The sequence below is a fragment of the Colletotrichum godetiae genome (assembly GCF_030913485.1).
Source record: "Colletotrichum godetiae strain CBS 193.32 chromosome Unknown BDP55scaffold_36, whole genome shotgun sequence".
Classification (NCBI taxonomy): domain Eukaryota; kingdom Fungi; phylum Ascomycota; class Sordariomycetes; order Glomerellales; family Glomerellaceae; genus Colletotrichum; species Colletotrichum godetiae.
Genome location: NW_026851284.1, coordinates 367,551 through 393,094, shown reverse-complemented (window position 1 = coordinate 393,094; position 25,544 = coordinate 367,551). Strand labels below are relative to the sequence as shown.

General features: G+C 51.5%; 8 protein-coding genes across 8 annotated transcripts; 3 read left to right on the top strand and 5 right to left on the bottom strand.

Moving 5' to 3' along the window:
- Nucleotides 1-1,077: 1,077 nt before the first annotated feature.
- BDP55DRAFT_672482 (uncharacterized protein) lies at nt 1,078-2,032 on the bottom strand. Its single transcript, XM_060575535.1, has 3 exons — nt 1,962-2,032; nt 1,602-1,887; nt 1,078-1,441 (listed from the first exon to the last, which is right to left on the bottom strand). The coding sequence occupies exons 2-3, from the start codon at nt 1,602-1,604 to the stop codon at nt 1,175-1,177; spliced, it is 270 nt and encodes an 89-aa protein (XP_060426756.1). The 5' UTR covers nt 1,605-1,887; nt 1,962-2,032; the 3' UTR covers nt 1,078-1,174.
- Nucleotides 2,033-7,353: 5,321 nt separating this feature from the next.
- BDP55DRAFT_695965 (uncharacterized protein) lies at nt 7,354-7,816 on the bottom strand (the record flags this gene model as incomplete). The annotated part of the gene is made up of 3 exons (XM_060577535.1): nt 7,354-7,455; nt 7,510-7,711; nt 7,770-7,816. 3 exons carry the CDS (start codon nt 7,814-7,816, stop codon nt 7,354-7,356), a joined length of 351 nt encoding a protein of 116 aa, XP_060426755.1.
- A 669-nt stretch (nt 7,817-8,485) lies between these two features.
- On the top strand, nt 8,486-9,883 carry BDP55DRAFT_672472 (uncharacterized protein). Its single transcript, XM_060575534.1, has 2 exons — nt 8,486-8,862; nt 8,928-9,883. The coding sequence occupies exons 1-2, from the start codon at nt 8,703-8,705 to the stop codon at nt 9,599-9,601; spliced, it is 834 nt and encodes a 277-aa protein (XP_060426754.1). The 5' UTR covers nt 8,486-8,702; the 3' UTR covers nt 9,602-9,883.
- A 390-nt stretch (nt 9,884-10,273) lies between these two features.
- On the top strand, nt 10,274-10,871 carry BDP55DRAFT_672470 (uncharacterized protein). The gene has a single exon (XM_060575533.1). The coding sequence runs from the start codon at nt 10,413-10,415 to the stop codon at nt 10,686-10,688; it is 276 nt and encodes a 91-aa protein (XP_060426753.1). The 5' UTR covers nt 10,274-10,412; the 3' UTR covers nt 10,689-10,871.
- A 6,686-nt stretch (nt 10,872-17,557) lies between these two features.
- Nucleotides 17,558-18,094, top strand: BDP55DRAFT_557808 (uncharacterized protein; the record flags this gene model as incomplete). Its single annotated transcript, XM_060569733.1, has 2 exons — nt 17,558-17,833; nt 17,993-18,094. Coding segments are annotated over 2 exons (378 nt in total), but the record flags the coding sequence as incomplete, so codon positions are not given.
- A 740-nt stretch (nt 18,095-18,834) lies between these two features.
- BDP55DRAFT_695963 (uncharacterized protein) lies at nt 18,835-19,778 on the bottom strand (the record flags this gene model as incomplete). Its single annotated transcript, XM_060577534.1, has 3 exons — nt 18,835-18,875; nt 18,933-19,362; nt 19,419-19,778. 3 exons carry the CDS (start codon nt 19,776-19,778, stop codon nt 18,835-18,837), a joined length of 831 nt encoding a protein of 276 aa, XP_060426751.1.
- Nucleotides 19,779-21,541: 1,763 nt separating this feature from the next.
- On the bottom strand, nt 21,542-23,725 carry BDP55DRAFT_695962 (uncharacterized protein; the record flags this gene model as incomplete). Its single annotated transcript, XM_060577533.1, has 3 exons — nt 21,542-22,114; nt 22,176-23,602; nt 23,683-23,725. 3 exons carry the CDS (start codon nt 23,723-23,725, stop codon nt 21,542-21,544), a joined length of 2,043 nt encoding a protein of 680 aa, XP_060426750.1.
- A 259-nt stretch (nt 23,726-23,984) lies between these two features.
- BDP55DRAFT_244697 (Alpha/Beta hydrolase protein) lies at nt 23,985-25,244 on the bottom strand. The gene is made up of 2 exons (XM_060566234.1): nt 24,238-25,244; nt 23,985-24,178 (listed from the first exon to the last, which is right to left on the bottom strand). The coding sequence occupies exons 1-2, from the start codon at nt 25,206-25,208 to the stop codon at nt 24,163-24,165; spliced, it is 987 nt and encodes a 328-aa protein (XP_060426749.1). The 5' UTR covers nt 25,209-25,244; the 3' UTR covers nt 23,985-24,162.
- Nucleotides 25,245-25,544: the final 300 nt, after the last annotated feature.

Genomic DNA, 25,544 nt, shown 5'->3' with positions numbered 1-25,544 from the left:
ACAGAAGTATGCGGTATTAATACCGGCATTCTGTTTCTATTTGTAAAGAGCGTCCACTCGAGATCTCCATCTTGTCCTCAGCAAGGCTATGTGGGGTTCGCCATACAACGAGGTTTGTCAACCAATCTCTTAGCTCAGAGACTACATCATTTGACAAGATCAGCTTGCTTCTCTTTGGCTGCCTTCTTAACCTCAAGAGTCTCTGCCCATGTCATCTTGGATATGCGTGGAGGGGGGTCCCGTTGTCCCTTGGAATCTCGAGGGACACTTTCTGCTGCGACACAATCGGGGCCACCGGAATAGAAAGAGCGGCTATCAGCTTGATGATATTAGTAGCTGAGCATATCAAAAGAGATTCAATGTCTACAGACCCATTGTGTTTGTGACAGACAACGCCACTTTGTCGGCCTTGTCTCCCAAGGTCTTCAACTAGATAACGTCAGTACATGAGAGGTACAAAATTACAACTTGTACAAGAGCGTATATCGCTTACGAATCCCATAATGAGTATAAGACAGAATGGTTCTCGGAAATCAACAAATCTGATGAAGTGGTACTTGATCTTACAATACGTTGAGAAAATGGTGGCCCTTTGGGTAAGGTCGTCTCTTATTTATCCAACTTTTGTCTCATTGTTCCTAGTTTTGACGGCTATCTTAACAATTCAGCATGTCGCACAGCCGGCATTCTTCGCCCAGCGGCTAGGAATTGATCAATACGTCTTAAGTAACAAGTTACGTCATTTTGCGGCGCATCTGTCCACCTGAGTAATTCAGCATCTATAGGTTGGCAAGGGAAATTTCCCGCCAATCCAAGTTGGGAGGCGCTGTGCCGCTAGCAGCTGGCAAAATTGCAACGTGAATGGCCAGGACAGAAGTGAACGGTGGAATTGATGTTCGGACTCTGTTCAATGACTGCGAGCCAAGGCTAGCCGATATGCCCGAGTTATATGGCTTATTTTCCTCTCCGCCCCCACCTCCGGTGACAACGAAACCATTGATGACGTATGGCGTTTTCCATTCTTACATCCATGAGGGAAATAGTACAATTTCCCTTTGTCCGACCAAGTTCCTCCTACAACAGTACAATGCCCCTTAGTCTGATCAGCCTACAGTTCTTGGATATTGAGTTCGCGATGTTTGTGCTAGTCAATATCGTCAGCAATTCTTTGGTCTTAACAGATTGATTCGTAGTGACGACAGGGGCGATACCACTTGCACCTGGTTTTGGTTGGTTTCTGCACCATCTCTTTTGAGTAAAGTAAGCCAACTTGTTTTGTGCGGAATACTGACGAGCGGGTTGATTTCTTTGGGACAGGTAACGCGACTGCCAGGGACAAACCAACAGGAATCAGGAAGACCCGGATATGGGTGACAGCAACAGTCGCTTCAACAATGCTGTTCGCAGCTAGAAATGTAGGAAGAGATAGTGTTGGCTGAACCTGACATTGTATCAAATTAGTCACTCACTACGAAAGTTTGGACTTTAATGTATGGGTGGCCAGTGGACGAAAATGACAACATCGAAGGGCCTGGATACTGGAAGGTCGACTCGTAGCTGAATTTTGTTTCCTTCATACAACATGATCTGAAGTACTTTACCATTGCACTCCAATCGAGGAGACAAATTCGAGTTTGTGGAGGGAAGGTATTTGCTGGTAGAACTCGAGACTCTGAACAGTTCTTGAGGAGAGGCCAACAGCCAGAATTCGAAATGGCCACACCGCCGTGTTCCAAACTATCACCACACTGCAGGGCATATCGAGAGCGTGATTTTCCGATCCGTTTTCGTGGCAGTGGTGTTCTTCATGGAATAATCATCTGTACTTGCCTGCCAAAAAAACGGCACAAATGAAATCACGGGCAGCACTATCACGAAGCTTCCTTTCTATTAAAATTCCAACTGTGTCAGTTTTCAGTACACGCTTTGATTGCTGCGTAAGAAGTGACCGGTGTACTTGCCCACGTGCTGCTGACATCTCCAGGCCTCCTGGCTGGGTGATCAGTGGTAGGTCACCGCCACACCTTTATTGATTACGAGGTTACCTGTCATATTTCCTATCTATCAGTACTTCCGTAGCGACTTCTTGAGGCTTTTACTGAAACAGGATGATACAGGGGTGAGTCACTGCAGCCTGCAGGCGGCAACCCTGGTTTCGGTGTATGCTGAATCACTGCGAGATACATCAAGGTGTCTAAAGTACGTGTTCAACCAGATGCATTGTTTTCATTCCAAAATTTGACGCTGCACTGATTTTCCACCGCTCTATGGTATACGTAAAGTCTTCTGGGGGCATCAGTCGCTGGGAATGTAATTGACTCTAATTCCTGTCCGCGGCCAGCATATGGATATGGACTTAATACCGCCTCTTGCATATCGAGAGTGCATACCTGCGTTGAAAAACCATGTCACAAATTCTTAAAAATCACGCAGAAAACTTTCCAACTAGTACCAATTTGTCGACCTATCTTATTGACGCCCGCTGGCAATCAACTTGTACATCTCGGCGATGCCAGGTCGCGTCCTCATGCCGAACAATTGAGCGAATGTGCGAACAGCGTCGATTGAAGCCGACTCTTTCCCCTTAGATGAAACTGCATGTTAAGCTTTTGATCCGCATCTGAGGTTTTCAGTGACGGCGTTTTCGGGAACGGAACATCGTTGGCAAATGTTGTCAGGAGAAGCAATGGAATGTATCTTATCCGGGCTTTGGGCAGCGCTGGGTACGTACATGTAGGTAGCTCAGAATAAATGCGTGCATTTGTCTTCAGAATCTTAGCGACCGAGTTGTGTGTAATACTTTATTAGCCTAGGTTGCTCCTGTCGTATCAAGCGTTAACTCCGTAAGTAACGAATTCGCAAAGGCTGCAGTTCACTAAGTACCTTATACTAATGCAGAGAGTTCCAAGTTTTCATAATAGATACACTGCCCGTATCTTGAGAAGCCCTATTATCTTCACTCTCTCATATGAAGGATCATACACAACTACACAATGTTTGTCTTCAATTCCTGACCCGTGAAATGTTTGAATCGTTCCAAAGTCAATAGGGCCTACTAGGATAGATTTGTCGTCAAGGATTTTATTCCCGTAGTTGGGCATCGACTCTCTATCTTCCCTTCTAGAACAAATCTTCGTCTTTGATTTTCTTTACTGGCATACCGAGAGTTGAGCTTGTTGAACGGAACAATCCGCCTGCACCACTTAAGGTATTTTATTCCCTCAAGTAGCTGTCTCAAACGGACATTCATTCGTGCTTCTTCGACTTCCGGCGCAATAAAACTTCCCAAGTCGCAGGGTAAACGGATACTCTGTCGCTATGCCAGTAATATATCCTAAGTATTGGCGAGCATTTACCACGAACGCCTTAGTTGAGCTCTATCGTAATGGCTCACCGCCCACCTTGATGGCCCCCTCTGCCGTGAAGCCGAGAAAAATAGAGTGGCGACGTGTTTTACCCAACCAACCATCAAACTACACCAATCCAGCAACACCGCCTACCACCCGACGAAATCACGGCTGGTTGAATATGACCAGAGGGCCTTGAATTAACAGAGTTGCTCCGCTTTAGTTGACTTCGCTGCATGGGCAGCCGTATCACATACGGCATTACCGGCATTGGTGAGAAAGAAGACAAAGCTCCATGGCGGCCCCGGACCCAACCTCCAAAGACGCAATCGAGAACAAGAAACTCTCAACTCAATCACGGAAGCGATATCGGGCTCGGGTGCGCTGGTAAATCTGAGAGAAGGGAATTTGAGCGAAATTGGCGCTCAAGATCGGAGGGGGTTGGAAGGTTTGAGGCCGGTGGAGACATTGGTAGAAATTCTATCCCGAGTCGATATGTGATAGGCCTTAGCACACGAACAACACCCTTGAGGCTTGCCCGCCCATTGAGCATGTCCAACCTGCTCCGAGGTCCAGCTATCGCAGGGATTTTCAGGGTCTCTTGTCGACTCATTACACTTTTCCATACGGATACAGGTCCCCTGACAGCCACGTCAGCCTTGTGGCAAATCGAATGCTGAATACGAATGTAAGCTCAAGCGCAAGTTACGGCATGTTCCATGGTATACAGTCGCGACTACCTTAACAACCCAATTTGTGACAATTAGATACTGGCCAGTGTGTAAGAGATCGACCACTTCATCACGTGATTAAGCCCAAGTGCGAAAAGGTTGACAACATACCCGCCATCCCCATCCCCGTATCTTACAATGTCACAAATGACATTTGCCTAGCGAACAACAAACAATCCGCGCCAAGCTTTCCCTCCGCTGTGCCAAGATAGACGATAATCCAATTCAATGACTTCCTCCGCGTTTTCAATAACACTTGTAGCTCATTTTGGGTTATGCCAACTCGGTTGCGCCCCTCAGCTTCGTATAGAATCTTGTGACTTGTGATGAAATGGATATCCACCGGGTGACTGGCAGCGCGTGAACTGTTGAAACTCAAATTAGAGTGGCCTATGGCATAAACTAACTTGTGCTTCTCAACGGCGGTGAGTAACCGGGCCCGTGCTCTTCCATCTTGCCAGCCACGGTCGAACATGGAATGTGGGCGGGATGATCCTTTGTCGTTATCAGAGCCCTTGAGCACGTTTCTCATTTGGCAAATTCCCTCCATCCTTAGTCGGACATCATGTGCAGGAGATATCTGGACGTTTGGGCGGGACGAGGTCCTTGCTATTCCGCCTCCACTTACAATCGGTAGACAAAGAAGAGCACCGTAATTAAGGGCATCTTGCACCTAATCTGAAGAGTTTAGGTAACTGTTTCCATGAGCGGCTCTGAACGCCCGTATGTTAGTATATCAGATATGACTGCTTGAGATCAAATGCTCCATCTCTCGAGTCATATGGGTTACGACCACATCGATTTGATGGGGAGGACGACTGAACTAGCCTTGGGGTGCCGCGTGTTGTTTCTGCGAATAGTGTTTTCACGTACGTTATGTTTACGTACAGAAAAGGGAGCAAAAGCCAAACTTGCGAAGCTTAGCATTGAAGTCGCTGCCCAGTTCGCCATAGCACGTGTAGATTCCACCACGATGGAGACGCACTTGAGTTATCTGATCCTTTCTAGCTTGATCGAAGGCCAAAGCGCGGATTGACAAGATCATACAATGGATTCCGGCAGAAACATTCCAATGGCGGGGAAAAGGCAAAAATGCCGCCAGCTAGCTCCTATTGATGGCCCGTGATGTGGATCTTTTGCGAGTCTAGAACCTCCTTCGAGATCCGTCCGAAATTCGGACATGAGGTCGGGAATTCACCGACTCGAACACTCCATGACTCTTCTGAGTGTCCTCGTTGCCAGAGAGCTTCTTTCCTTGTCGATTGATAAGACATGGAGCGCTATGAGCACGTAGACAATGCTCTCTTGGTCGAATGTGATGAGAGGTCATTCCCTGGACAAAGAAAAGCATCTGCGTAAAACTGAGCCAATGACCTCGAAGACGTCCAACGCGATGCGTTGCTGATTTAGACCGAAAGAGTCGAAGAGTATCCGTACGTAGTAGGCCAATGACAGGGAAACTGACTCAGAAGAGCCCCGTCCACTTCTAAGCTTCTTCGTGGAGGCGGCGCTCTATGGCTCGAGAGCTAGGCGGTCCACAAGGATCATCCGGATTGTTCGCACTAATACATGGCTTATTAGTATGCATGGGGGGTTCCAGTTGTGCCGCAGCCTCCTAACCTTTCAAGCGTAAGCTGGTCGGCCGAGGGAATTGTAGTGTGACATGAGTTGAGCTGGCGCATAGAGTAGCAGAGACGTGACGGATCACCCCCATTTTGAAACAATCTTATCGCTCTCGCTTTATTCTTCAACTTGAAACAGCGACTAAAGAAGGACCTGGAAACAATCTTAAGTTGGTCAGTATGCTGAGTATGATGTGATTTCGGCGTCTCCGATCACATCGCAATCCTTTTTCTGGCGATTTTGTCCCGTAAATGCAATAATTACAACTTCGGTGTGGGCTTGGCACCTTAAGCTTATCTATATGCCATAGAAGCTCATCGTGGCATCATTCCCAATATCAATCCATAACCTCCAAGAAACCTTTGCTATCCGTACTTCGTACTCGCACAACCGCAGATCTGTACGTAGGCTGACTCATGCGACGACGAAAACCACAGCAAAGAGCGGGCAACGGGCCTCTGCAACCCATTTTGCGTATATTGCCCTGCCGTCGATCGGTCCCTCTTCCGCAACGTCCTACCGTAGCAACACGCCAGGTACCCGCCGTTACAACGGTCAGCCTGGGCCAGCTAGGTCAGCCCTGGCGAACCTCATCGGGCTGAAATGGCGAGCTGCACCCCGAGGAGCTAATTACTTGAGACGATCCATAGATTCCATCTGTACAAAAGTCTAAACGCCGGACGCTGGGGTGAGCCAGCTGGACGGTAAACACAATTCCCCACAAGGGGCCCCTGGTTAGCGCAAACTATGCGGCGATTACATCGCTAAAACAACGCACCAAACGAGTCACGGACTCACGATTGGCTTTTCTTCTTGACGCAGTGTTGAACCGAAGTCCAAAGTCACTTCTATTCCAGCGGCGAGAAGCCCGCGACGATTAGAGTCGCTTCTGCATCGGAATCGAACTGAACGACACGCAGATACGCCGAACCAACCCACAGAGTCCCCAAGATGGGGGGCTGGCGATAGCCTCTTGGCACGACAAGCGCCAACCAACCACAACGCACTTACCCCATTGCATTGCGACGTCGTATTACTGCACAAGAGAGGAGATTGCGGAGGGCCCTGGCGACGGGTCCCATTCTAGAACCAAGACGTAGCATCCATTCAAGGCGGCTCAGGCAGCTGAGAACTCGAAAAGTCAACGGCAGCCGCGTGAGCGTGATGCTTTCAAAATCGAACATTGAGGCGACGAGCTTTGAACACAGGGCTCTTTCGGGGTTAAAATAAGATTGATGAAAAGAGGCGGCCGTAAGTCAGAAGAAGTTAGTGAGGTCCCCCCCGACGTCATTTTGCCTTTCCACTTCCCGTGGCTGGTCAAAGTGTAATGGACGAGTCGAACGAGTCAAACAACGTTGAGGCCTGTGCGGGCAAACGTCTTGGTCCCACTCTACAAACACCGCGCGGGCTGAACCCTCTGCGGCCCGGTCAAGAAACAAACGGAGACACTGGATCAGAAAGATTGAAGTCAAGAAAGTGTGAATTATGGTTATCGGAATATGTACTAATGTCGATAGGTATCTACTTTCGAAGCGAGTCCCAGCCCAACCTCATGGTAATCAAGTATGTGCAGCCATGAATAAAAACGTGGTATCTCAATGTTCGTCCGTCGTCGTCCGAGCGAAAAACTCGAAAACATTAATGGCAAGATCTTAGTTGGCTTCGGAGCCCTGGGCGCCGCACTTTTTGCTGCAGTAGTAGTTCAGCTCATCGCCTCCAATGTGCCAGCCAGCAGAGTTGCACTGGAAGCCGTCCTAGAATCACGATATTAGACTACGATCGGCTGGATGCGACAGAAGAATACTTACAAAGGTGCAGTCGGGGCACTTATCCCATTGCTTGTTTCCGGTATTGCGGTTCTTGTAGTAGTTGCAGGCACACTTGGTCGCATCGGGCAAGATCTCGTACTTCTTGCTCCAGGTGTAGCTCACACTCCAGCCAGTGCCGCCGACGGGCATCTCTTGTCTGTTTGTCACGCAGACACCGGCGTTGTGGAGCTTTGCGTTGGCACTAGGAAAGAATCATTAGGATCTATGTAGATTCGGGACTGGTCTAGGACAAGGCTTACCCGGCGGCCATGAGGCCAACGGAGAGGAGGACAGAAGAGAGCTGCATCTTAAACGAGTAAAGTGCTTTGGAACGTGCTTCTAGGAGCTTTGGCGATGATGAGGCGGGGATAGATATTGTAAGAACGTAGTAGAGATGAGATGTAGAAGGTTGATTTGTGGGTAGACGGAGACGAGGTGACGGGAAGTTGAAATACTTGTACGGTGGCCGGCTCGAGGAAGAAGCTCATTATCTTCGCATCTTGCCTCATCCGAGAGACTCCAATCTATTGGATACTGCACTATCGAATGTGCATTACTCGACGAGAGATGAGCTGGGCGGCCGAGGACGCCGCGGATGGCCACTCTCTCTCGCGTGTGACGTTCATTGTGAATTTCAGCGGGAACTAGATATTCAACTTTACCCGCAAAAGAGATTGATAACATGACCAGGCCATCAAGCTCTCTCACCCGTGATGAGGCTCTGAATCGTGCAAATATGGAACTTGCTATGCTTGATAAGGCAAGTAGCCACGGTGACGATGGGGCTTTATTTGGGGCGACGCCCATCTGTCGGTGTCTGGTTCCGACGAAACGGGGCCGATCTTTACCCAGTCAGACGGTGAAACGAGAGCACATGAGCATACCCATGAATGAGGGTCTGCCACCATGACTCGCAAGGTAAACGCTGCCGTCCGAAAGAAGGCAGATGCATGGAGGAAAACCCCAACTTTCGGATGAACGCTCGCAGCGCGGTGTATTTCTAACGACAAAATGTAGATCACGACTCGAGATGATTGTTATCAGCTCTTGAGATACCGCGATGGTCACGAAGACCAGTGTATAAAGTCGTGTGAATCTCCCGGGTCCTCTTGACAATTTTAAGCCATTCGTCCTCATCAACTTCCTCTTCTCTTCTCTCACCTCAACATCTCAAACATCATCACCCGTCCAAAATGGTTTCCTCCAGCCTCATCACTCTACTGATGGCCTCAGCCGTCAGCGCCGCTCCCTTCTTTTCGGTCCCGCTCCACGAGCGTGGCATCAATCTCACCAAGTGGACTCCCGACCACAGAGTGACCGACAGCGAGATTGTCCTCCTGACGAACGGCGAGGGTGAGCCTTCCTCAACTTACGACCACTCCTAAACTCCGTACCACGTGCTGATCTTGATCTTGCAGAAAAGATTATTAAGATTGAGGACTGGTACAAGCTCCTCGATGATGAAGGCATCCTCAGCGAGGCCCCGGAGATCGACCATGACTGGATCGAGTCCGCCGCCAACATGTCTGCGCTCGAGTACGACCCCTCCGTCCACGAGAAGCGCGACTGCGCCTACACCACCTCCACCATCATCGACAAGACCGAGCGCTTCGTCGACTGGGACGTGCAGATGTCACCCGTTGTTATCGGGCCCCGCGGCGGCATGGACCTTACGGTTTCCAAGTCCTACTCAGTCGCCAACTCGGTCTCGCTCTCGGCCGGCCTCAGCCTCACCGGCACCAAGAACATGATCGTCGAAGCCATCAGCCGCGGCAGCGGTGCCGCCGCCCCCAACATCGGCATCAGCCTCACACGCACCTGGACCACCCTATCCGGCAACCTCATCCGCGGCAACGTCGGCGAGGGCTACACCGGCGTCGTCATCACCACTCCCTGGACCACTCGCCGCTACGGCCGCTTCTTCCAGGGCTGCATTGGCTCCCTGCGCCAGACCGGTACCTGGATGGCTGACACCCACGACGAGGGCTCCTACGAGGGCGTCAGCTGGGTCTCCGGCGCCATCACCGTCTGCAGCAAGAAGCAGAGCTGGATCCCCCTCACTCGCTGCCACGGCAAGGGCGAGTTCCGCTAAATTGCTTGCATCCCACGGCGAAGGCGGACCGGCGAACTATCATCACCTGCGGTGCTGCACAACAACAACTACTACTACTGAATGACCGGGTTCGAAGCGGGGCTTCTTCGACATCCCCGTCTGGCGTGTCGAGACGCGAGTTCGATAATGAGGGATGAGAGGAATGTGGATACCCATTGACATTTTCTTCTTCACACACACACATATTCTTGACTGTACATAGCTTTTCCAGAGACGGATAAATTACGAAACTCGCCGTGCAACGGGCATTAATAAATTGACGTACTACAATGACTTGAATTCTCGTTTGAACTTGGTAAGTCCTTAGTTCTACATGCTTCATTGAAAGTGGGCCTTTCGATAGCGATGGCACGATTGGTGGCGCGGTCCCTAATAGGATGCTACGGACGAACCGGGGTGGCGCCGGGAAACTGCCGGAAATAGAGTGGGTACCGGCGCCGGCGGTACATCCGGAACTCGGAGACTGGATGATAGGCACGAATGCGGAAGCCGAGGGTTCAAGGGGGCCGTCACCTGGCCTTTTGGCAATTACCATCTCCTATTGAGACTGCCATCTCAGAAGCGAATGCGCGGAGCATCCTCCCCGGATCCGAGTCATGACGTCAGCGCTCATCATCATCCCTTCGCTACGTCAGCCCAGTGACGCGACGAATATGCGCAGGACTGTCTTTGACGACCAACAGCTTCAAACCAGAGTTAATGAAACCTCACAAAACCTCAAAAAACCTCAGAAGTCCTCTTACCAATCTCATATTCTTTCATCTAGACCAAACCTTCTCTTACTATCCCCATGCACTCAACAGCCCGTCACATCGCAAAGAAGATTGCAACCCACCCCGAGACCAAGTCCTTTGTAACGTCTATCCAGAGAAACATGGCGTCCGGCACTCCGTCCGAAACCGCAAAGGCCCAGGCCAACGTTGAGGCCAGCACGCCCACCTTTGAGTCCGTCGGCATCAAGAACAGCCATGTTGTCGAAAAGTCCGGGGTATCACTGTCCCAGCAGCAGAGACTCCTGGTCGGCAGCGTGCTAGATGTATGTATCACCCTTTCCCTACGCGAGTAATTCCCTAATTATCGGCTAATTACCCCCGAAAGCTCTTTGAGGGCAACCCTACCCTGAAACACCTGTCTTTGTGGTCCAAAACGGCTACGTTCCAGGATGTCGGATTGGAAGTCCAATTCGACCTCGAGGCAAGGGGCCCGCGCAGGGGCCACTTACAGACCATACTTACGAGATCTACGGTCTACCCAACCTCCGGTTAGAACCTCCTTTTTACACCTTACGCAGAAGTTAAATATATATAGATTTTGACCTCTTCGTCACCCACGGTTCGAACCATCCCTGTGATAGGAATACCAACACTGATCAGTGGTTAAATCCCACTATCGCAGATCAGCAAGGCATCTCGCAAGCAGAAGAGACGACCTCCTCGAACGGAACGCGACAGGAGAATCGTGCTACCTACCCGACGGAAAGCAGGCGACAAGACGCGAATCTCTACGACGGAACGAAGTAGAGGAATCGCAGCCCTTGACTGCCCACGAAAGGTCGACGTCCATCACGTCAAAAACAAACCGCAATTGAAGGAATCGCGAGAAGGCGACCAAGCTACCTACGTCGCCCTCACGCGATTTGTCCTACTCAACAATCCACGGGCGGCCCGTACGCCAACAGAGGAAAACAAGCGAAATCACCAGATTCGCCAGATTGGCAAATCCACCGCAGATCTCGACCGTACGACGAAACAGGCCCAATTGGAGGATATAAAAAGGCACCTCAGGACCACAGAAACAAACTTTCAAGGCAATAGGGTGTTCAGGTAGGAACCAGACCCCGCCGGTAGCTCCAGGCGTATTTCTTGGTCGAATCCGAGGAGGCTACCGGGATCGACGGCGATATCGCCATCATCAAGACCGACTTCGAGATTCCAAGGTCAAGCTTCCCCTTCTCACCTACACCCACCACCCCTCGGCTGTTCCGAAGGAATAAGAGCCAGGCGGAGTTGAGACGAGGAAGGAAGGGATTCAGAAGCATCACAACGCTCACCCCGTAAAGGGGTGTGAGGTACCCAATTCTTCAGACTACACATCCTCGCCGAGCTACGAAGGCAAAGAAAGAGCCTGTTGCCCCAGTTGGCACGGGAGAAAGCCAAGAAGACGTCTGAGGAGAGAACACGAAGAGAGGGCCACCGGAAGACCTCTCTTATACGATAGGGTACGCCACAGGAAGAGAAAACCGTCAACAAGAAACATGGCGGCCAATTCAGAAGACCAAGAGCAGATGGTGACGAGGCTCGCCGCAAGGAGGTTGGAGGCCGCGGGAAGCTCCCAGACCCCGACAAACACGGCGAGCGACGACAGTGCGCTGCTACCACGACCAACAAGCGGATCTGACACATCCCCATCAAGATCAAACACGCCGGCCCCTACAAACAGAAGCACAAGCCAAGGGACGACAGGGGGCGAGTCAGCACGCAGAACGCGCGGAAGGACTCCCATCCCAGAAGATTGGGTTGAGATTAATCCGGAGTACTGGGGGAAATGGTCATATCGAGACTCAGACCACCCCAATGGCGAGCAAATTGATGCGGCGTTAGTCTTCATTATGGAGATGTACGCCCGCAAGGGGCTCGAAGGGCAACCCCTGTTCTACAGAGTCGTAGACGACCTAGGCGACTGGAAAGATGAATGGTTCGCCAGCGCTAATCCCGGTGTCGTCAAGGAGGTGAACAGATTCCTCCACTGCCGAGGCGTTCTGCCAGCCCAAGGGGCAAGGCGAAAGGCCCACGAGACACTCGCAGCGACAGTAGCCGCAGAGGACTTCACGCCATGGGACCAGAATCAGATCGACAGAGCAGTGTCAAAGTACGAAGAATTCAGCAGACGAGTGAACCAACCGGACTTTCTGCTGAAGATCACCAACGGTAACATCGCGGCGCCCAATCTAGCGCAGACAAGGGGGATCACACCGGAGGCGCGTCAGACGACGATTCCGCCCATCGCGGTGACGACCCCAACGACAATACCAATCCGAGGATTGATCCCAAGCACCCAACAAAGTACGAGGTCGACAATGCAGACACCACCCAATTACGCTGCCGCACGAGAAGCACGCGAAGAGAACGATCCAGCGGTAGCCAGCACAAGACAGTTCACTGACCTAAAGAAGATCTTTCCAAAAGAGAAATTGTACTCAGGGGGGAGATATGAGGTCCTGCAAGAAACCCTCACGATGTTCTACGACTACTGCGAAAAAGTCGGCATCCGAGAACACCAATATCATTCGGTAGTCAATGTCATACTGACAGGGAAAGCTGCCGAGTACTACTATCAAGCGGTGCGTAATATCGATCGAACCGACTTTCTCAGCATCGTTGACACAATCCGAAGTCGATTCGAGACCCAAGATAGGAGCCTCGAGCTCCTCTCGGAGCTGAGGGCATTGTCATTTAGCTCTGTAGCCAGAACAATGGAAGGAAAGTCGAGAATTGAGATCCTCGAGGAGCTCATCGACAGGATCGACAAACTGGCGAGGACGCAGCCAAATGAGGGGACCAATGAGCGAAAGGTCGGTTATCTATGTACGGCGGTACAGAGGGTACCAGAGGCAAAGATGACTCTACATCAACCGCCTGAGGACTACGAGACGCTGTGCTCGAGGCTGAGGTCCAGCTTCAACATCGAAGCCAGGATGCCAAATCAGACTCACCTCCAATCTCACGAAGGCCCTCACCAACAGCACTGGGTGGACCGCACGTACAATGGCAAAGGAAGAGAGGCAAGGTATGGCAACCGCCAGGGGGGAGGAACAGACTCCTCAGGGGGGCGCTGGTCCAACACCAACCGAGCACCGCGGAAAGGGAAGTGCTTTATATGCAAAAAGGAGGGTTGTTGGTCAAGCAACCACTCTGATGAGGAACGCGCCAAGTCGTACGACCAATACAGAAAGGCAAAGGGCACACAAGGCAAGACGGGCCATGATCGATTCAACCAATTCCTGGTGGTCTACGAGGACCATCCAACGAACGCAATCGAGTCGTCTGAGAGCGAGGAAGATCTTACCCCGTACACTCAAGACCTCGACTTCGACGAAGTTAACGATGTCACCCATTCTTTCTTCGCCCCGTCAACCTCAGGAGGATATACAATGCTGAACGAACAGAGAGCGGTACAAGCCCTAAATGAGCAGGCTTTCCTCCATGGTTGGCAAGGGAAGGTCCCTCAGCCAACGACAACGCTCAGCAGCACGGGGGACACGAATGCTAATACCGCAGCCATGGCTCGCACTAAGGTCAAAGGGCCTGGGGAGGAAAAGAGAACGATGGGCTTACAAGCACGCAATTTATACCCACCAGGAGGGTTCTACGGTAATCCAGTGCAAGCATTCCATGCCAGCGAAAGGTATGGCTCGGAAACCTTCCACGGGATTATTCCAGATACCGGGGCATCACAATGGTCGACGGGGGGCAAGGGACAATTCCACGCACTCCAAAAGATCTCACCAGTGACCCTCAACACTACAAACGCGGGCATTGCGAGGATCAGTTTCGGCCCAGGGGAAGAGATAAGTGCCTTAGGTACTGTGGATGTAAATACACGATTCGGAACGATGATTTTCCACATTCTACCCGTCAATACACCATTCCTCCTATGCCTGAACGACATGGATAAATTGGGCATTGTGTTTGACAACACAAGGAATAGAATGTCCAATGGAAAGCACTCTGAGCTCGTCGATCGACGATGGGGGCACGCGTTTATGAAGCTTGAACCAGACGTCAAGTCCATCAATTACTTGACGGAAAGTGAACTCAAGCGACTACATCGACGATTCGGCCATCCGTCGGCGACGAGACTATACAATCTCCTCAAACATTCAGGGAACGATGTGGAAATAGGGGCTCTAGAGCAATTGACGATGGTGTGCCACCAGTGCCAAATGAACGCCCAGAGCCCGCGCAGATTCAAGTTCAAATTACACGACGACCTCAACTTCAATTGGGAAATCGTCGTTGATATCTTCTATTTGAACAGTCGACCAGTACTCCATATAATCGATGAAGCCACATCATTCCAAGGAGGCCAATTCCTTCGAGATATACAAGCCAAGACCGTGTGGGCAACGCTGAAGCGCTGTTGGATCGATACATACCAAGGTCCACCAGACGGCATCAGAACCGATGCCGGCACCAGCTTCAAGTCGGCGGAATTCAGGGAGAATGCCACTTCATACGGCATCCAACTGAAAGTCGTCCCTGTCGAAGCGCACCACAGTATTGGCAAGGTAGAAAGATCACACCAGCAGTTGAAAAGAGCTTTCAAGATCATCCAGGAAGAGAGCCCTAGTTCAACGGACGAAGAGTGCCTCCAGACGGCACTCAAGTGCTGCAATGATACCATGGGACCCAAGGGGCTCGTTCCGACGCTGCTTGTGTTCGGAGCATACCCACGAACGACGACGGCCTCACCGCCGTCACCAGATGTGACCCAGAGGGCGCGAGCAATCGAGAAAGCAATGAAGACTCTCCGCGAGGCAAATGCTAGAAGGCAAGTCAACGAAGCCATTGCTACGCGCAATGGGCCCGACGTGAGCCTCAACCTCGACATGCCCCTGAATTCGGAGGTACGGGTATGGAGGGAAACCACAAAGCAATGGACAGGCCCATACAAGTTAGTCTCAATTGACGAACGATCTTGTGTCGTCGCGAGAGATCGAGACCAACCACTGGAGGTGTCGATCACTGCGGTACGACCGTACCACGTCGACCCCAGCGGAGTGATTTCCAACCCACAAGAAGAAGAAGAGCCAGGGGAACCACCTCAACAAAGCGATGAGGGACAACCAAGCGATGAGGGGCAGGAAACCATCCTCGACGAGATCATCGTCGCAGCACCCTCAGACGATGAGGCAGAAGAAGAACCAGTACCCCCACCGCAAGCAAGACGCCGAGGAAGACCCCGAAAAGCACCTCAACGGCAATTCATGTCTGACACCAAGGCTACTGCTGTCTTCTACACGGCCAAGGAGAAAGCAGACTTCGCGATGGCGGTCAAGCTAAGGGAACAAGGGATAATCACAACTGCAGGACGACCGTACGAAGGCTCCGACCTCATCGAAGCCGACACACTGCGCGATCGAGGGGTCTACAGATTCATCACCTACGACCCAGAGAAGCACGCGAACCTCCGCATCTTCAAGTCGCGAATGGTCCGCGAGATCAAAGGAAAGGGGACAAATCAGCCGTACGAGAAATCAAGGCATGTGATACAAGGCTACGGCGACGTCGAGAAGGCGGCACTGCTCACGCAGTCGCCGACAGTTCAGCGCTGCAGCCAACGACTAATGATGGCATTGATGGCATCACTACGGCAAAGAGGATACCGGATCTGGAGTCGTGATATCACCCAGGCATACACCCAATCGGCGACAAGGCTCACGAGGAAGATATTGGCTTACCTACCAAGGGAGATGGCAAGCAAATACCCGGACGACACGATTATCGAAGTGCTGAAGCCACTCTACGGCCTCGCAGAGTCAGGCACTCACTGGTGGGCAACATACCACGATTTCCACATCGACAAGCTCTCGATGATTACATCGACGTACGATCCTTGCCTCCTAGTTTCCGCGCATGCAGACGATCCATTTGGAATCGTCGGAATGCAGACCGACGACACATTAGGGCTTTCTGATGCGGCCTTCATGGAGAAGGAGGACAAGGAGCTGGAGAAGGCAAAGTTTACCGCCAAGCCAAAAGAGATCCTCACAGAGGACACACCACTTGCGTTCAACGGCGGGATCCTCACGATCGAGGGCGAGAATGTCGTCTTCCGACAGAAGGGGCAAGGCGAGAAGATCACCCTCATCGACCCAAGGGCAACCGACTGCCAGAAGCGGTACAAAGCAGAGCTCGCACGAGGAGCTTACATCGCAAGCATCTGTCAGCCAGAGGCCACTTTCGACTGCGCGAGGGCAGCGCAGGCCACTTCGCCGACGGAACGCGACTTCGACGCCCTCAACCGACGGCTACAGTGGCAGCAAGTGAACCTCGATAGGGGGCTCGTGTACCAACCCATCGACCTGAGGGAGGCGAAGCTCTACGTGTTCGTCGACGGCTCATTCGCGAATAATGACGACCTCACATCGCAATTGGGATATGTGATAATCCTTGCCAACGAGGCAATGGGAGAGGAGAACTTCACGATCCGCGGTAATGTCATCCACTACTCGTCGACGAAGAGCAAAAGGGTCACACGAAGTGTACTCGCCTCAGAGGTCTACGGCATGGTTAACGGCGTCGACATCGCACACGCGATCTCAACGACGCTGAAGAGGATTACCGATCGACTTGACATCCCCACGATACCGACAATCGTCTGTACCGATTCGTACTCGCTGTATGAGTGCCTCGTCAAACTGGGCACCACGAAGGAGAAGAGGCTGATGATAGACATCATGGCCCTCCGGCAATCGTATGAGCGCCGCGAGATCCTCGAGATCCGTTGGATCAACGGGGACGATAATCTGGCGGATGCTTTCACGAAGGCAACGCCCAACAAGGGGCTCGAGCACTTCGTCGGCGAAGGAAGGGCGACGATACGGATGGAGGGATGGGTAACCCGCAAGGAGCAGAAGAAGGAGGAAAAGGGGGCAGCCTCGGCGAAGGAGCCCGAGATCGAATTACACTTCCAACCGCCGTAGTTGGGCGATGAAAGAGAGAGATAGTCAGTGTCGGATTGGAAGTCCAATTCGACCTCGAGGCAAGGGGCCCGCGCAGGGGCCACTTACAGACCATACTTACGAGATCTACGGTCTACCCAACCTCCGGTTAGAACCTCCTTTTTACACCTTACGCAGAAGTTAAATATATATAGATTTTGACCTCTTCGTCACCCACGGTTCGAACCATCCCTGTGATAGGAATACCAACACAGGACAACATCACCGTCGCAGAGGGTTACGACAAGTTCGCTGCCCAGTGGTACGGTCTTCCGGCGCTGTTCAACCCCATCAGGATCCAGTCACACACCGTCACGTCGGCGGGCAACCCCATCGAGCTGGAGCTGAAGAACAGCTACACGGTCAAGGGCATTAAGACCGAGCAGATAATGGATAGTGTCGTGCAGATTCAGGTCGGCGACGATGGCAAGATCGTCAAGGTCAACGACAAGTGGAACAATGATCTTCCCGAGGGAGCATTCTCCCAGGTACGTAACGCTTTCAATGTCTCTGTTCCCAATGCCGCCAAGATCCTATTGGGGCTACTTAGCCAGGCAAGCTTTGCCATCTTTTGTCGAGTCTCGTTGTGGCGGCCCTTCTTGGTAGGCGGTATCGCACCACGGGGTGACGTTCACTGACTTTGGCAGGCTTTGCGCAAGCTCAACGCTGTGACTGTACCGGCGTTTGTCAAAGTTCCCAAAACCGAGGAAGAGGACCAGAAACTGAAGGCTGAGCGAGAGAAGCAGTGAAACAGTATGTACATATCGGTGGCAAACAAACACGAAAGTACGTGCATGTGCACAAAGTCAATTGGCCTAAATCATCCGATGATTCGTAAAGTACATCTTGATTAATCCATCCAAATGCCTGAACTTGATTTGGTAATCCAGTCGGCCTGTTGTATACAATAGTCACCACCAGTGAACAAGACCTTGATACCTATCTTACCAACGGCCTAGCCGATGGCAGCACATGTGTGCAAGACACTCGTCGCACTGAGAATATGGCTTTGTCGGGAAGAAGGCTAAGTCGCTGTCGCCCATGCATCTGGCACAATGATACATCGTACACAACCGCTGAGTCTAGGTGCTGGACGTCGTACACGCGTACGATGTAAAAGGTCAGCAGCGCCGCAGCTTAAGGCTAGCAACAACTTGATGTTCTACGTTGTGACGAGAAAGGCCCTTTACCTAATTGACTTTACAAGGGGTAAGCGTATGGGGAAGATGACTCCATGACAAGGGGACTCATGGGGCAGTCTGCCATCCCATTCATCCCACGAGTGTTCGAATGGAGACAGCAATGTATCCGTGATAGAAGCCCTCCGTCACAAAAAAGTCCATGGAAGAGTTTACCATACGGTGCACGTGAATGCGGGGCCTCCAAAGGTGGACATGGCCAGACGAGTTGCCATACATCAACGTGAAGACGTCTCTGGCACTATGTTGTTTTAGGTGACGTTTTCGAATAGCATGCGTGCGAAACCATACTAATACCTTTCTCTCCACCATCTAGAATAGGTACTATAGTCTTTCATCATGGGTCAGCAACCTGAAAAAGTAGTGCGCGCCAGAAGCACAACCATACCTCTTTGCGTGCTGATACCGAGCTGCTCAGCGACATTGACATATCCCTCATATGTGATCTTGCCGCCTTTCTTGATGTTCTTGATCATACCATCATCACCCTGCCATATACTACGGCAGTATGGGCAAGTCGCATCGCCTGAGCCAAAGCTGCCGCGACGTTTGGTCGCAGCCCACGTCTCGAAACATTCCTTGTGTATGTTTTGTCCGCAAGCTGCGCGACACCACACAATCGTCTCTTTATTGTCACATTCAAGCTCGCAGAAGCAGACGGGGCAGTCTCCGTCGATGGGCTTGCGATTCTTGTCCTTAAAATTGTCGGCTTGGGTATCGATGGGCGGGGCCTTGTCAAAGATCTCCTTGAGTTCGCTGGGGACCAAGGCCAATTGATATGTGTGTTCGAATTTCGCGCGGAGGACTCGAGACATGACCTAGCTAATGTTAGAAATATCTAGCAGAGATGGAATAAGTCTGAGGAAAAGCCCACATAGAGCCAGTGTTTGCATTGGTTTCCCTTCATGGAGTGCGGGCAACTACACGACGGGGTCTGACCGATCTTGACTCTGTATACATTGCCAGTGGAGCCAGTCAACTCGATTTCCTCCTCCGGGGCATCCGGGGTGCCGCCTCGCCGCCGCCCGAGAACGTAGAAGCGCTGGGTCGTCGCACGGTGGAAAACTTCGTGAAAGCTTTGAGGTGGTCTCGGTCGATATCGGCGCAGTCGTTTCTCGCCGGTATTCGTGCCGGCCGTCTTGGGCTTCTTCGATTGAGTCGGTGAGAGGGATGATAGTGACGCATGGTCAGAGGTATGAGCCTTCCGTTTGCGCGCCGACGAAGGCGTTGCCATTGCCGACTTCGTTATGGCGTCTCCATCATTCTTGGAACAGATCGAAACGGAGCGGGTCGCAGCCATCGATGTGCAGAGTCCTCTCGTTGGGATCGACCGGGGTGGCGAAAGAGTGTAGAAGATGGGCGTTGATGAGGGGCAATTTTTAGTGAACGGGAGAAGAAGGGGAGCTGAATTCTAAAATAACGTAAAGAATTAGGAAGTTTCGTATCACCTTGATTGACAAGAACCTTAGCGAGCGCAGTGGCAAGAGCAGCTTCTAGTTGCCCCTTCCTTACGGTGCTTTGGGTGCTTGGCTTCCGTCCCCAAACGGACCTGGAAGATGGCGGGGGAGGAGCTCAATGACGACAGGCACGGGCCCTGGATGCATCACGCCTGACACGCGAGATCATGTGATTCTTCGCCCCCTCTCCAGGTCAGGTGACTGGAAGCTTCCAGATCTGAAAGGAGCCCATAGTCTCAGTGTCGTGGCACTGCCTGTCAAGTTATCTTCGTTGACGTTTTCTCGACAGGCTTCGACACGCCCTCCTCATTACTGCATCCCTATCTCTTCTCATCAAATAGGACACCAATTTATTTGAGAATATGCCCCTTTCAAATAGACATATTCCCAAATCAGAATGTTCCATGAAGCATTGACGACGCACGTCTTCCGACCAATCCTCTCCAGGAGGGTACGCAAACAAAACACCGCACGACTTAACAAGCTTATCCTGCACCTGAATCTAGTCGGCGCGCATACCAGGTCTTCTGGCGCGTACATTGCACTCAGGGGCGTAAGGCCAAAGGCACATGCCCCGAGGAAGATGAAGATGCAGGTGATTATGCCGTATATGCCAGCCTTCCTATCCAAAATTCCGTACTTTGCGGTCATACCGGCCAGTAGGTAGGAGAAAACGGGACAGGTGTCCAGGCTGCCCAGCGCGAGGATATCAAGGTCAGGCTTTTCGGCAAGAGTTGACACCCGACGATTGCGATAAACAGCTGCCGAGACGACAAAATTGTTGTGATCTGGAACTGCGTTGTTGGTTTGGCGACTTCCGCTTGGCTGTTGTTAAAGTCATACCTGGTGTCATGAGTACGTATAAGTCAGGCTGAGATTGATGGGGCCTCCTGTTGGCGTTACACGACGACGTTGAAACCTGTAAGCATGGCGGACGGCGCAACGAAAAACGCGAATAAAGTTCGTTTTTGGTTCAGTTCGCAGACCAAATCCTCAAGACCGAGGAGCTTGCCAACCCGTCTATCAAATTTCAACGTCACGATGACTTGCCTGGACTGGAGCTGAACGTTTCGTCACTTGTGTTGTCACAGTGACTCTCGCCAGTACATCGAGCGCTTCCTCTCACCGATCTCGAATCTTTGATCAATAAGTCACCTCGGAGATTCAATTACTAGGCAGATGATTGTAAAGACGAAGAGTGGTGGCGCACCTGAGAGGAAGTTTCGGACCCGCTGATTTTGACGGCTCCACAAAAGAACGCTTGGACATGCTGCCGCCCAAGCAGTCGCAAACCCGCCGCAGAAGATACGTATAGGTGTCCGATAACCTTATGTTGCCTACAAAGACTCGAGGGGAAGAACGCAGATATCGTGCGCAACTTATCTTTAAATATCTATCAGTTGTCTAGTATCTAGATTGAACTTGTGTTACCACACAATGCTTTATCGATAGCCTCGAATTCCGAAAGATGCAAGGTGTGGGTGAAGAACTGACACTGAATCTTGCAGAGAAGTCGTTCTCTTTCGATGAGAACCATACTCTATTCAACTACCGTCGAGTGAAATATCTGCTGGAACCAATCATCAAAATCCTCAGAGGGGTTTCCAGACATGGTGTAATGCTCTTCCGGGACATCAAACTGCCCAAGACTAGCCGTGGTGGAATCAAGTATAAACCAATCCGTCTTGAACCTAGCTGCAATCTCTTCAAAATTGATAGCATCAGGCCTAGCAGCAAGCGTCCGATCCGAAAAGGACTCTATGCCTCCTACTTCGGAAAAGATGGCATCAATCAGCACCACGCCGCGGTGCGATAGGATATCGTTCGTCGTCCGGCCCAGGAGGTGCTCTCGTGCGTCACGGATCGCGTCGAGGTAGCCTTCTTGCCGACTGTCTCGTTCTAGGCTCTGATCGCATATAACCTCAAACGATAGGATGATGGCGGCGGTAATGCTGAAGGCGACGTGTGTCCAGAGGGAGACTTCACCTGATTCTACAATGCTTTTGTGCTCGCGTAAGATGGTGACTGCTGCCGCGACGCAGGTACGGCGCGTGTGGGTGTAGGAATCAGATTGGAACGAGAGGAAAAGGAATGGCCGATGAATCATGACAATCTGGCGGGCTTGATTAGCATTGTTGTCATGTGTTCGAGGGCTTGTTAGGATACGGGCCAACCTTTTCAGCGGCGGTGATGGCCAGACTTTGACGCGCGATCCCGAGCCAGGCGCACTGGCTCTCAAGCAGCTCATCTTTCTGCAAAAGAAAACGGGGTATTGATTGCACCTTCTCTCTCATCTTTTGGTCCATCCTGAGCACATGGGCGTACTGCTCTCGTGCTGACTTCTGAGCTCTCAAGGGCCCCATACCATCCGCGAGTTCCGGCATCAGCTGCGCGATGGCACCCAGGACACGAACATACGTGCTTACCGTCAGAACTTCTTCTGGAGCGTCTGTCAAATCTGCATCATTGGCGTTTCTGGGGAATGAAGTAGAGTAATGGGACGGGTTAATGCCGTACGAGTCGGTAAAGGGGATTGCAAAGTGATCTTGAATGACCATCTGGAGCCAAACTCTACGACCGACTTCTCTTTGCAGAGTATCGTCCCATATTTCGTCTACAGCCTGCAAGTCGGGGCTGTCAATTGTGATCTTATGTATTCCTAAGCACTCGGCCATCCGAATCGCGGCGCTGAAAAAAGTAGCATTCAGTTGACTGAGGCCAAGATTGTGAGCTACTTCTGTAGAGATGACGATGGCCTGGATAGAGTAGATTGACACGTTTTGGAGAAAATGAGCCTGGTACAGAGTTTCCACCATGAAGTTGAACAAGTCGTGCGGCGAACATCCTGGTAGGGTGAGCGGATACGCATCGCGATGCTTCCAGCTATTCTGCCAGCTCAGAAGCGACGAGGAGAGCACCGCGCTGTACAGCGCAAGCCACTGTGGCTGATCGTACACGCCGGAATTCCAGAACGTGGTGCACTGCTGCAGAAAGGACGGGCAGTGCAAGGAGTTGTGGTGCCATGCTATGTGCTCTATGTGGAATGAGATGAGTATCTCGGCCGTGCTCCTCTCAGGGAGGAGGGCCAGGGATGGGACAGGGTGGCCGGATAGTCCGAAGGACGGCGACAGACCTGTGGTCGTGGATGTGCCGGTAAAATCTCTTCTTTGATGGCAGTTGCAGCGTAGGTGAGGATAGCAGTTTCCGTAGCTTCTACCCCATGCCATGTGCTCTAACGCCGTCACCGTGAGCGAACTGCGAGCTTGAAAATGCGAAGCTGTGACTTCATCTTGCCCGGGATCATCTTCCTGCCCACTCCCGGACTCAACGGGATATGCTGCCTGGACATTATCGGTGAGTTGCCCCGGACCAGACTGGAGAGCTACCAGTCTTGCTGCCACCAGATTCGCTGCCCTCCTCACCGAAGCAGGGTCGTTGCCCTGTAGCTCAACCCGCAGAGTCTCGAGAAACCCGATCTCAGCACTGTGTCGAACGGCGTTACGCCTTAGATGGACGACTTCGCGGTCGCAATGGAGCCCTAGACGGCTGCATCTCGCGCATGGGATCTCTTTGTTGCACTTTCTCTTCTTCCTAGTACACTCTGTGGGTGGTGGTGGCACTGTGTCAGCTATGCAAGTTTCCTGCGTCTTTCTGACTGGGCCCCTGGGGTTGACAACTTACCGCGACACGCAAGAGATTGGCGCTGCGACAAGCGGGCTGACATGATGTACGTTCCAGATCAGCCGGCCAAATACCAGTAATTGCACATATAGCTTATTCCCTATTGCTGTGTGAATTTATAATTGCATGTGGGTATGACAGAGAAAGTTTAGGCACGCAGGTGTTTGGAGAAATCAAATAGCAGCGACCAAACACGACTTGGTCTATCAAGATTACATAAGCGAATTGGTCTCACCAACACAGTGTGCCCAACTTGTCCTTGTGGCGGAATACCTGAGAGAATCAGTTGAAAGGCTCAAGAGGTGTTCTTTCCATGGCCGCTATCATCAAGATAAAGCGATTATGTGTACATGGACTTTGGTAGACTTGATCTTATTGTGCCTGGCTACTTCGCTTTATGACTAAGGGACATTTATCCATCATCGAGCACGTCATGAAGAGTGTTGTGACGATTGCCATGACTTCGCCACAAGTCGTGTTCTACGCTTCGTCGAGACTTGAAAACGAGACCAGTCAGCATTGACCCTTCAACATGCATCCAAAGCTTCAACTCACATTTCTCTTGCTTTCAAACCGATCGCAGCTCCCTGCTGCGAAGCTGGCTCAATCATGATGTAATCTTTGATGATGCCCGTTCCGTTACGCATCGCATTAACCTGCTCATTGCTGCACGTACTCGGGTCAAGAACATAACAGAAATCCTCGTATTGAGGCGGAATTTTGTTCTTAATACCAAATGTGTCGGCAGGCCCTTCGGTGGCATATGTCAGGTTTGTCGCGGTATCAACGAGGCCTGTTGCGATGTCCTTGTTGAAGAGAGCACGGTTGAAAATTCGATATGCGGATTCCGGCTGGTACGACGGCACTGCGTGTCCAGCCTGGTAGACTCGAATAAATGACAGATTACCATACTGCCGAACCTGACCGCCTTCGTACGTAGAATTGGTCTGTAAAGGCTCGTAGCCCGCCTTGGCAAACTTCTCTTGGTCTGCCCAGGGAATCGCCAGCGCAACTTGTTCTCCGCCGATCCAGTTACACGCAAAGTCGCGGTCGCGAAACATGAGAGAAACCTTGATCCCGCTGTGGAGGAGGTATGCGATGTCTTCGATCCAGCCTGGACGGGGATAGTCTCCGATACTGCGGAAGGCAGAGGACGATGCGCTAGAGCTGCCTGTCCAGTTCAAGGGTACTCCGAGGGCAGATTGAACGTACGGCTGATTGAGATATCCGGCGGTGAAGGGGGGTGGGAACAGCGTTGGGTCAATCTGTGTTACGTCATAGTAATCACGGCCCGAGACATTGAGATAGGGGTCGCGAACATTGACTGTGCAGTATGTTTCTGCGTCTTGACAGACGTTGTTGACGGTCGCGTTGATACCGATGTTATCTGAGTCATAGATTGCAGAGAGTTCACGACAGGCATCAATCCTGTCACGGCAGCCTCCTTCCGCGTAGTAAGCATCGATCATGCCCTGGTACACCGTCTTGTTGACGGTTTCTATGCCATACGTGTTGTTGAACGCCATCTCTGGATATGAGGGCCACTGCACTTGGCGATCAATGCATCCGTTGACGATAAGGAGAGTGTCTAGGTTCAAGATGTATCCCGCGCCTTCGGTACCATTCCAGGTGCCGTTCGCGATCTTTTCGTTCTGCTCTTGAAAGTAGGCGGCAAAGGCGGGTCCATACCGGCCTCCATAGGACTGCGTTGCAATGCTGATGCGGTCGTTATTATTGTTGTTATTGTATTTAACGCCGTGGCGGCCGGGCTAGAGCCCTTACCGTAGACCTCCTAAAGGGTATATAGCGTAGAGGGCTGTGAGCTAAGGCTACCTACTCTATAGTACGTCGTCTTTTTATAT